This window comes from Electrona antarctica, assembly GCF_951216825.1.
Source record: "Electrona antarctica genome assembly, chromosome: 10".
Classification (NCBI taxonomy): Eukaryota; Metazoa; Chordata; class Actinopteri; order Myctophiformes; family Myctophidae; genus Electrona; species Electrona antarctica.
This window is the reverse complement of record NC_136791.1, coordinates 12,118,751-12,130,468: the sequence shown is the minus strand read 5'-3', so window position 1 is coordinate 12,130,468 and position 11,718 is coordinate 12,118,751. Positions and strand designations below refer to the sequence as shown.

The following is an 11,718-nucleotide window of genomic DNA, read 5'->3' as shown; positions in this document are numbered from 1 at the left end:
AGTGCGCGCCACAGTACCAATTCCAAACAGGGCTGCTGTTGGAGCTCAGTATGAAAGTGTGTACTACTAGTAGAAACAATGTTAGATCCAGAATTAATACGACTTTTAACAGATAGCGACTATCTGGCGAAGTGTACTGAAGGCATTCTAACAATTGACACTCAGTGCTCAAAGGAATTGAGACAGAATGAAGGTTGTTCAGATGATAACACAACGCCGTTTACCTTCACCCCTCAACGGATCCATCTAAACAAGGACCACGAGTTATTTGAGGTAAAGTGGTGGAGAGACATATACTCCCATTTTTTTTTACTTTCAAAAACACAATGTAGAAATGCTCTGTTTCAAGTAAAAGTAACTGTATTAAAATATAGTATATATATTATAAGTGGCGCTGTTGGCGTCTCATAAGTCAAGGGCTGACATGTATGTTTTATATTACTGGTGATTCTGTGTACTGTGTTCACGTTCATATATGTTACAACTGGTAAAGGTGGAGTTGATTTTAATTACTTTGATGCTGGGTAGCTTATATCTTATAATATTATACGGTAATACATCATCATAAAATGTAAAAATGGGACCCTGCTCAGCATTGGATTGGGGGTCAAATGGTAGTGAGTAGATGTTTTAAAGTATTGGAAAATGGAAACATTCAAGTAACCCGTAGAAGTAACCTTATTGTACAGTAGCCCTAGCCTACTTGTTTTCACCAATTGAGGTAATGGCTACTAGTTTGCACTTTGTTTGCACTGATTGATTGAAGAATTTATTAACAGTTTGCAGAATTACAGTACATTTCAAGCACAAACTCAATACAAAGGCTGTTAACTGTGAGTGGACGACCCAATTAAGCATTACACTTGTTTCCAATAGGGTCCACCATGTTCAAATCATCAAAACATTTAGAGACGTACAAATAGACACTTCTATAGACAGAACAGGAATTCATCATAAAGGAGGTAAAAAAGGAAAAGAAACATATACAGTGAGGGGAAAAAAAGGGGTGGGCGGTGGGGGGGATTCACGTTCAGCTCCGTTAATTTGTTTGTTTTCCTTGGAGGAGCTGCGTTGGGTCCCCAAGTCGGCTCCGTGGCCGTACCTTGAGTTGGCTGTGTGGCCGTGACCGTCTCTTGTGTTGTCCTTGCGTTGGGTCCCCAATTCGGCTCAGTGGCCATACCTTGAGTTGGCTGTGTGGCCGCGACCGTCTCTTGTGTTGTCCTTGAGTTCGTGTTTGAGGGATTCCGATTTTACAGGGGCCAGTTTCAAATTGCAGCCGTCCGTAGGTGCCCTTTGAGAGCGGTTTTGAAAGAGTCAAGGGATTCGCATGTCTTAATGACAGTTGGTAGGGCGTTCCACATTTTGGTGGCATAGGAGCGAAAATAATTTAGTCCCTCGTTTGTGCCGAATCTGGGTTGTACATGGTTGGTACACTGTTAACTTTATTAGTGTACAAATGGAACCAAGTGGACCCATGAAGGTCTGTTTCGTTCAGTTCACTCTCAGATGTGTTATACAGTCTATTTGCTTCCATTTGCTCCCTGAATGTGTATGTATTGTGATTAACTTTACAGGATGGAGACGTTCTTAGACACTTGTATATACAAAACCTGTCTACTTTGGAGGCGGATGACAAGCCAAAGCTCAGGTATAATAATAATACAACAGTACACTATTCATGCAATAATGTATTGCAATCCTTATGCACTATGCAATACTTATTTTATTGTGTCTGTAGTGTACTCATTGCCTGTTCAGATGGATTTTAGTTATGTAATCCTTCCAGATGTATCTTTGTTACTTAATGTTCACATGTGATATAGATGTGTATGTTATTTAACCAGATGACATGCTGTAACTGCTATTTGCTTGTCCTGACACACATGCTCTGTACGTTATTCAGAACGCAGCAGCCAGACTGCCAAAAGCCAAGAGAGCTATATAGATTAAGTTATATGTAAACAGTGCATCAAACACGCACTGCACAGTCCAACTGTGTATACGCACGGAGGGCGAGAGGGGGAAGAAAGATCTCAGTCCCCATGGTGCTAAAATATGGGATGTCATGTATGGATAATCTGATTAATTATTAACTAATTAAAACTGGGAAAGCATCTTTTTGAACATTTTGGAAAAAACTTGAAAGTATGAGAACCATTGATTTAGAAGGCATTTGTAGAACTGCCCCAGGTCTTAATGGGTTAGCTATTGATAATCATCTCCTCGTCTTTCCGTTAACATTTCTCCGAAAGTGAATAACACAGACTGCATTCCAGATGTCCTTCTGAAGGATTCTGTCAATGTTTCTATCGTTCATGAAATTGTGCTGAAAGTTGTTTTCCGGCTCTTGTTGTTGGTATAGTTGTAATGTGCCATCCACTTCAATAGGACAATTTTTTTTAAATTACATATTTATAGTGATCTAAAAATGTCTTCAGTCAAGGACAGCCCAAATAGAATTCATGCTGTTTACTTGCTCTGGACTGGACAAGAGCATTTACTCTGCCAAACGGCAACTTCTGTTTATTGTCACATTACAAGTGTACTGGTGTTAAAGACAAGTGTGTGAAATTATATAACACCCACATTGAAAATGAAATGACATCTACAATCATGGCAGCAGCCATTCAGACCACCCTCTTTATCCAAGCTACCATGGCGGGAAAGTGTTTCTCATGTAATGTGACTCACGTTTTCACGTTATCGTGTATTTATGAAACACTCTCCTTCCCTTTTCTATTGTGCTTTGAACAGTGTGTGTGAGTTTGGCTGTCACATCTCTGGGTGCAGCCAGGTGTTCAGCAGCGTGGAGGAATATGAGCACCACTACAACTCTCTACACAGACATGTGTGCTGCTCCTGTCGCCGCTCCCTGCCTTCTGCCCGTCTGCTAGACATTCACATTCAGGAGTGGCATGACTCCCTTTTTAGTATCCTCGCCGAAAGGCAAGATATGGTAATTTTAACAAGCCACACGTTAATACAAATAAATATAAAATCCAAAGTCACAACATGTACTACACGTCTAAACAAGTTATTCTAGTGTTTTAAATATATACTAAAGGACCATGCATGTTTAGCTCACTGTCTAGAAGTTATATACTCTACACTTTACTGTTGACAATTCTCTTGACCTTCCAAGAAGCTATTGGTTTCCATTAGTTTCAGTATGCAAATCAACATGCTTGATATAGGTAATCCAACACAGTGAACTTTATGTTGCCTTTATTTTTTTGTGATTGCCTTTTAATTCAGTTGAACATGTGGATTTATTTTAATCGGCTTGCTGACAATAGTCAAGTGACTATTGACTACTAATATTATATAATATTATGAATGAAATTCAGAGGACCAAAACGGAATCATGTTGAACGTCAATATTAGCTGTAAAAACAGATATTTTAAGTGGACTTGTCATCACCTTGAAGTTTGAGCTACAGTATTAGTGAAATTGGTAATTATTCAGGAAGAAATAATACTTGTGATTATTGTCGGTAGTAATTTTGTTTGTTCCTTTTAAATTAAATATAAAATAATGTTGACAGTATCTAATTTTGTGGTAGTTACACTATAATAGTATACAGAATTGAACTAAAAATCAGTCAACAATCAGAATATTGGTCTGAAATAAAAATAAAAATCACAATTATATGTTCTTTCCTATTAATCATCCCAAACATACACAATTGTCAGGTACATATTTATAGGTAATTTGACTCAACCTTGAGCAAACATGTTGCTTAGATATAGCTTGTTCAATTACTCACTCAATGCGTCTTTGTATCTCTAGTCTCTACCTGACAGTCAATTGCAGTTAGCCTCAACTAGCCTGACCATTCTCCACATTGTTTTGCCAGTGTAAAACATAATTTTGGTTTTTATTTCTGTCTCTGCCCCTTATTTCCAGTACCAGTGTCTGGTGGAGGGTTGTGAACAGAAGTTCAGAACCAGTAAACCGAGGAAAGACCACATGATTACTATTCACAAGTACCCTCCTGATTTCAGATTTGACAAGGCTAAAAAAGACAAAAGGTGGGATGTCTCTCAATCTTCATTTGTCCACTAGATGGCATCACAAACCATTATTTGAGTAAATGGTTGAATCCACATTTTGTCAGTAGACATTTATTTATCTCTAAATAAGATGTTATTTTCTTTCTTGCACAAGTACAGTTAACTATTAAAATAAAATTACAATAATGCATTTGTATTCGGAGAAATGATGTCTTTAGCTAAACAAATATGTTATTTAATCAATGGATTTTAGTTATATTTTGTGTGTCTGTGTGTCTGTGTGCGTGCTCATGTGCATAATATTAGTGCATTGACCTTGATATCTTCACCAGCAGAGCCACGGAAATGAAGACGGCACAGAGAGAGACAACTATGGATGTGATGGAGGATGGCTGTGAGGCGGAGGGTGTGTGTGAGGAGATGGAAGCCATGGAGCTTCATCTGTCTCAGGAAGGAGAGACGGTGGAGGCTCTTCACACAGCTTGCTCTTCCACCATGGAGGCACACACAGCGTCTTGTCATGATGCTGCAGCCACTAGCACTGAGCAGCTTAAACCACGCTACTCTTACAGGTCAGTGAAGTCTTCAGCGCTTCTTTTCATATTAAAGCTGTGTTTTGTCTACAATGACAGTATGGTACTAGCTAAAAAATGTAGCATAACTTGCTGGCATGGGCAGTGGGAGAGTCGTTTTCGTATGCCCTACTTGGCAGTAAAAGTGCTGGTTGGGACAGTTCATTTGTTTACTTTGTATAGCGGGACAGTACTTAATACTCTTGTGAGAGGTGACTATAAGCTCTCTCTATCGCTGTTCAAGCATGCTTGCTCTATCCAAGTGGTCTCTCTTGCTGAAACTAATGCTTGCTCGACCAGTCAGCAAGCTCCCTCACTCTTTAAGCTCTCTTTCTCAACGTCATGACACTATCTGGTACAGTGATGTTCTGTGTTCGCACTATAGAGAAAAAGATCTGTCCACGTTTTCACATGACATGGCAATCGAATGTGCCACTACATTGGCTGCATTTCAGCTAAGTGAAAATGGAATAATGGAAATTCTGTTTTAGCACTAAGACCAAATGTTGGCATTGAGTTTGTTTGGATAATTTAGCCATTTTCATGTAGCATCACTTAGACCAGTGCTACAACTTCACATACAGGCTACAACTGCAATGTTGCTTCAATTTAGTTGCAGGGATTAAACCCCAGTCTGCTAATGGCTGAAAATATTCCAGATTGCATTTCCTCCTGCATGAAAGTGGTAGTTCACTGCCAAGATGAATATGTATAGGCTAGATTTTCTCATTTTTATAATAATGCCAACCATGTTGTATAATTAGAAATGTGGGTGACCCGATAACCAAGTGGTTAGGGCTCTAATGCCTGACAGCGAGTTCCCAGTTTGATTCCTGGTTGGCCAGAACATTTGCTGCATTTCACTCTCCTACTCTCTCTCTCTCTCTCCATGTCTCTTGTCTCTACACTGTCATCAAATAAAGGCGAAAAATATATAACGATAAAGAAAATGTTTAATTACAAGCGATCTAATAATGCTTACTATAGAGCGTCGCAGTCCAGCCCCCTTTCATGACAACGCCAGGCCCAGGAAATAGTTCCCAATGCATTTTTCCCATAGACATTTCAAAACGTATTTATTTAAAGACCTTAGAAGCATCGTACAACGCCAACTCTTGTCGTGACAAATCATGACAACAAACACAATATTTTGGACCAAACAAATAATTACAAAGAAGAAAAACAACAAAGAAAGTGTAACCTGCCGTTTTCTTCTTCTTTCTAATTATTTGTTCAGCCCGAAAAATTGTGTTTGTTGTCATGATTTGTCACGACAAGAGTTGGCTTTGTCCGCGGCGTAAACGTCTTTAAATAAATACTTTCTGAAAAGTCTATGAGGAAAATGAACGGGGATTTCTTTTCCGGGTCTATCGAGGGGGGCGGGACTGCGACCCTCTATATTATTATGAACATAAAATACAAATTTCAGCCGCCGTATTGTATTGTTTCAGGGTCCCGAAGACTGTATGCTTTGGTCCAGGCTCTGTCCGAGGGTTCAGAGGGCGAGGAAGGAGGAAATAAAGCACTGAAATCAAACCCACTATAGCTTGTCTCTAACTTTAAATTTTGATTTGTTGTAACTGAGTACATTTCATGTAAAATGTGTCATTAACTATGAATATTTTTTTTATAAACAAAGGCCCACATTTTCATATACCAGGTGTTGTACAGATCTGTGTTAAGTGACATGGACCTGAAGGCCAATATAGGCGATCACAGAATACCTTAAGTTGTGTATAATTTATTATCTCCTACATGGCTCCCATTTCCTACACATGGTGACAATCTGGACGTTAACAGATGGGACCAACACTACTCCTGAATATTACAAACCGTGTTTTCCGTTGCAGATGATACAATGGTGAACACAATCTTGTTACATGAGCCTTGATCTTCATCCAGTGCACTGGCCCAATTTCTGGTTCCTTTTCTCAACCTGTTCATGTGTGTACATTAGCATGATGCTCTTGAAATCCAAGGCAGTGGTTTTGTTGTTGACAGCATGATGACTATAGCTTAAAATGTATAAACTATATGCTTCATGTTTAACAATTATGAGGCCTCTGTATAGTTTGATTTTTTTTTTTAGTTTAAACAATTATAATAAATGATACAATTATAGGTCTGTTATTAACAAAATATAATGTATATAAATGGAGTTTTTATTATCACACAAGATATCTTGTTTGGAGTCATTTTAATAGTTGTAAAAAACATTTTCACCACCAATACACTGTACATTGATGACTATAAATATAGATATCCGTAATCCATCACTTATCTTTTTATAAAGTTTGCAAAAATAGTTGACTGTTATTTACACTTCCAGCAATAATGATACATTACAATTCAAACTTCTACTGTCGTTAGTAGAATATCATGGTTGTTACATTAATTCCTAAACGTTTAAACCATTGTATAACTGTAAAGCTGCAGTTCTTAAATATATATATTTGTGACTTTGTGAATTCAAAATGATGGAAATTACTGCATGGCTCATGGTAACCTTATAGGGTTAAGTCATTTGAAAATACCATTGTAAACCATTTCCTAGTTAAAGTGAAGTTTTTGCAAATAATTCCACAGCAATAACTATAATTTGGCTATTACCGTTTTTCTTTTTTTTTGTAATATGTGAAGTTCTTTAGACTCCAAGGAAACTAAATTAAGAAAGATCACATACATTCATGGCTAGTAGTTTAGGTGTCAGAGTACCCACACACAAACATGATGCGTTATAAAAGTTATAGATATGAATATCCTTAAAATTAAATGCCGTCAATACATTTCAGGCCTAAGTTAGTTTCTCATTTATTTTATGTCAAAAGCCTTAAATTTCACATAAAAACATGAATGGTTCTTACAGGGTGAGTGTATATATGGGGATATTTTTAAAATCATTTTGGTTCAATGGTGGGATAGAAAAGAAATCCTGTTCCAATATTGATTACCATGCAGGGCCTATTAAGAATGTTTTCTGGAATAGATCACCATTTTAGCCCTATGGGGATGGCATTCGTCTGGTATAAAGATCTTTTATTTTTTTTACTGGCCATCAAAAATATTTGTATTCTTGGGAAACGGTCAACAAACGTTTAAAACGTTTTATGCAAAATGGTATGATTGGTATGCGTTTAGAAACGAATGTGTATCATTAGGCCTGTTAACTAATAGGCAGCATATTGACAACGGCTAGTCTTGGAGGAGGAAAAAAAGAAGTACTTTTCTTAACGTTAAGAAAAGTAGTACATCCCATATGGTCCACCGAATAGTCCTGGAACCGGTAAGGCAGGCCGCGGTCCATGCAGGGCCCCGTACAGGGACGGGTGGCCCATGTGTGCGCTCAAGGGGAAGGGGAAGGCGAAGGCCGGGAGCAGTGGCTTGGCCGCCAGCTTGTATTTGTCCAGTTCAGCCTCCTGTAATCTCTTTGCCTTGGCCCGGCGATTCTGAAACCAAATCTTGACCTGGGTCTCTGTGAGGCTGAGGGAGTTGGAGAACTCCGCTCTTTCCGCGATAGAAAGGTACTGTTTCTGACGGAACTTCCTCTCCAGAGAAAGCAGCTGAGAAGTTGTAAAGGGAGTTCTTGGTTTTCTGTTGTTCTTGTGTTTCCGTAGAGGACATGAAGGGCTGGGGAGTCCTATAATTAATTTGGAAAGACAGTTAGGTGGTCACTCACAGGCTAGCCAACAAATAAGACCTACCGGTATATTGATTCAAAATGATTTCACAAAATTGGTGAACATAATATAATACAGGGTCAGGGATAAACACAAGAAAGTCACCTTGTTTAATTAATAGAATACCAAAGTGAAAGTGGCACTTTTAGACAACAGGTAGCGAGGAACGAGGATAAAATACAATACTTTAATAGGCCTACAGAGACGGGTTAGCTAGTGCTACACTTCACTAAAGCATGCAACACGGTGAGAGAATGACAGCAAACTCACTTGGAGGGGAAGCGTATGAAGTCTGAAACCAGGGACTCTGTTCCTTGTCACTGAGGTCGGCTGCCTCTAGTTTTGTACAGTCTGACAGCTCCGCTGCACCACTCCGTTGGAGCCGCTTGTGCGCGTAAATGTCCCCTGGTGACTGACTCCCAGACCCATCTGAACCGGCCTCTGCAGAGTAGTGGTGGGTTCTGGTCGGCGTCTTGTCTGATATTAAGGATTCCACACTGAAAGGCAGATTTAAACTTTTGTCTATACATCTTCTAACAGGTGACCGATCTAGCCTCTTGAGCGCATCAATTCCTATTTTTCCGCAGCGGTCGCCTGGTAACGTCTCCCCAGGAGTGGTGCTGGGTGATCCCGGTGCAGGATTCATCATGCACGAATGGGGTGCCATACAAGTTCTCTGCCGCTGGCTGGTCAATCAATCCCCGGTTGTTTGCTTCGTGTTTCACTCTCAAGAAGAATTTGTTCCGTTGCATGCGCGACTCTTTCGTGACGATATGCTGCGCAATTAAGCGGTGAGCTCAGTTTTACGCACGGACGTAGGCCTACCTCTCCTTCAATGAAGTTCCACAAGTTTCTCTCTCATCTTGCCGCCCGCCAATCACGTTGCCATGCCTCTCCATGTGACTCACTCGAACGTTTTCTGATAGGCCAGGCTTCCGAAAGTGTTCATCTTTGATTGATATCGTCCGCGATTTCACATTATATTTCATATCAAACCCTCCTAAATGTCACCAACTCCTATAGATGCGCCGTGAAAGATAGTTCACAATGCATGCTACCGAAGTCACGCTAGTGTGTGGGTATTTCTAGTTGTGTGTAATTGTGTTGCTGTGTCCTTGTGTTGTGTCCCTTTGTGTTCTCTTCCTTAATGAGAGTAGGCTAATCGACAAAGTAAAATAATAGAGGACTGTCTTCTGAGTAATCGGAGGAGTGGCATGTTTATATCAAGGAATTCTTTGGCATAGTTTATGTATAGCCTCGTTAATCAAGTCGAATCGTCTTCAAAGAAACCACAACGTGAGAGTCTTGTCGACAGTATGGGAACTGCTGGGCCTGCAGCAACATACTGCGTGTAGGACAATTGGTTAAGTGGAGTTAACTGTTTGGTTCCCCGAGGTTGTTCTTCTTTGATCCTGCCGCGACTGGCGCCTCCAGAGCTATGTCTGTCTGCTCTCTCTCTCTCTCTCTCTCTCTCTCTCTCTCTCTCTCTCTCTCAGACCCCCCTCTCGCCCTTTCTATCTCTGTGACACAGTGATGAATAGTTGGGCAACCATACAAGCTTTAAATTACTGTAATTTAGTTACTGACAATATTACATTCTTCATGTTGCCTTTCTCATTAAGAATATTTACCACTCTCTAATGCCTTCTGTTTGAAAGGGGATTCAGAAATGCTACCACTGTTTTGTCTCAGCTCCATTGTTATATATTGAATAATTGATATTTCCTGGCTCCTTGGTAGCATATAATTGCCAGAGAAGTCAACAATGAGTATTTTGGTTTGGGAAATAGGGAATGCAAGGCTGAGTCACAGTAGGCTGTTACACCTACCGGTGCCATTTTGATTGTGATGGCCTTCATATTAGATCTGCGTCAAGTGTATAAAGTTGGTGTTTGAGTGTTTAGCTAAATGTAACTGAACAGTTTCTAAGTTGTTTCTCTCTCTCTCTCTCTCTCTCCCTCCCTCCCCCCCCATCCATCCACCCCCAGTGGATCCACCCCCCCCATTTGTTCATGTCAGTCAGATGATCAGATCTGCTTCATGTTCAAATCTATGTCTGTGTCTCTTCCTCTCCTTTTTCTGAATCTTGTTGAATTTAGCTGGCCTTCCGTAGCATTAGATTGTTTAAGAAGGTAACCAAACATGTCAAAGAGAACTTAATGTAACCTACAGTACATTGTATTTTTTGTATATCTTCTCTCTTTCGTCTTTCCTGAGAACCGGCAGGGTTCTCAGTCACCCAAAGCAAACTTTGGGGAAGGGTCCGGACGGAGCAGTGTGGGATAAACATTTATGAAATGCGCAGCGGGAAGCCTTGTGGTAAAACAGTATCATCTTTAAAAGGAAGAGCTTCCTGCTTAGCGAAGCATAACACAACATAATCCTGTTCCTGAGTGGAGCTGCCAACGCTTGGCATGTCAAACTGTCAATGGATGTCAGATTTAATTCTTTACAGAATAGTAACATTTTGTAGTTTTGTAGACTCCATGTAAACCCTATTTTATACGTTGTATCACAGAGAAAATGTTTTTTTTGTCTCCCTACTCTTCCATTGAAACATTATAATTGTGTTAAAGGTCAACATGATCTGATGCAAATCTTGACCTGAAGGTCAAGATTCAATTTATCCCCTGAGCAAGCCGGCAGGCTCTATTAGCTCAATGGCAAACATTTCAGTTTACCATTGAGCTACCATTCAGGTTCAAATTCGGGTTAGAAGAGGAAAGGTATGTAGTGCAAGTGCAGCTTTAAGCCGCCTTGAGACAAAATATAAATCAGGCTTTAGTGGCCCCTTTTGGTGTTCTTACCCTTCAAGACGGGAACCCCTTTTGGGGTTCTTGTTGCTATGTACAGTATATAGCAGCATACTGTTAGTTAAATCAAGTCTATTGCTTGTTTGGTCAAAAATATATATTTTCAATTACCCTAATTTACCGGTACACGATTTGCCTTCAGAGTTAGGATTTTTGGACAGTTGACCTGAACTACATTGTTAACTCTTATCTTGTTTCTCTGTAACTCTTGGAGGTCATTCTTTCCGTGGCCGTTGCTGTGTCTGTGTGTATTACTCATTGTCTTTGATTCTGGAAGATATCACATACTGAGAAGATTGTTTATTGAATGTTTGTCATGGTGTGAGGACTCGATAGTGAGGACTTATATAGAGTAGAACTATATAGAGTAGAGTACTAGAGAGACTCACCACCTTAGAGTATATATGAATAGAGACGGCACCGGATTTCTCCTCCCATCCACTTGCATTAAGTTGCTCAAAAGCGCATGAGGCGATTTCACTCCTCCTTCCGGGTAGGAACAGAGTGCATTCTGGGATGGATTGCCCCAATAACATGAACGCGCTGGCCGTTGACTATCATTGCACGCGTTCACGTATGAAACAGCGGCGTTCACAATACATATGAAACAGCGTTCACGTGTCATCATGAACGTGCACAATG

General features: G+C 40.0%; 2 protein-coding genes across 3 annotated transcripts; one reads left to right on the top strand and one right to left on the bottom strand.

Moving 5' to 3' along the window:
* On the top strand, positions 1–7,789 carry znf511 (zinc finger protein 511). 2 transcript variants are annotated; one of them, XM_079511686.1, is made up of 6 exons: positions 1–273; positions 1,575–1,648; positions 2,755–2,956; positions 3,908–4,032; positions 4,350–4,586; positions 6,038–7,789. In XM_079511686.1, exons 1-6 carry the CDS (start codon positions 79–81, stop codon positions 6,105–6,107), a joined length of 903 nt encoding a protein of 300 aa, XP_079367812.1. In that variant the 5' UTR covers positions 1–78; the 3' UTR covers positions 6,108–7,789. The 2 variants fall into 2 exon arrangements, with proteins under 2 accessions (XP_079367812.1, XP_079367811.1); XM_079511685.1 differs by having other exon boundaries at positions 4,347–4,586.
* Positions 7,790–7,819: 30 nt separating this feature from the next.
* msx3 (muscle segment homeobox 3) lies at positions 7,820–8,909 on the bottom strand (the record flags this gene model as incomplete). The annotated part of the gene is made up of 2 exons (XM_079512947.1): positions 7,820–8,223; positions 8,534–8,909. 2 exons carry the CDS (start codon positions 8,907–8,909, stop codon positions 7,820–7,822), a joined length of 780 nt encoding a protein of 259 aa, XP_079369073.1.
* Between the last annotated feature and the right edge of the window lie 2,809 nt (positions 8,910–11,718).

Bases quoted from the DNA above. Each gene is read 5' to 3' on its own strand.
- znf511 (XM_079511685.1), top strand. From the start codon at position 79: ATGTTAGATCCAGAATTAATACGACTTTTAACAGATAGCGACTATCTG. The intron at 274-1,574 runs GTAAAGTGGTGG...TTAACTTTACAG, and splicing joins AGGACCACGAGTTATTTGAG to GATGGAGACGTTCTTAGACA. The intron at 4,587-6,037 runs GTCAGTGAAGTC...GTATTGTTTCAG, and splicing joins AAACCACGCTACTCTTACAG to GGTCCCGAAGACTGTATGCT.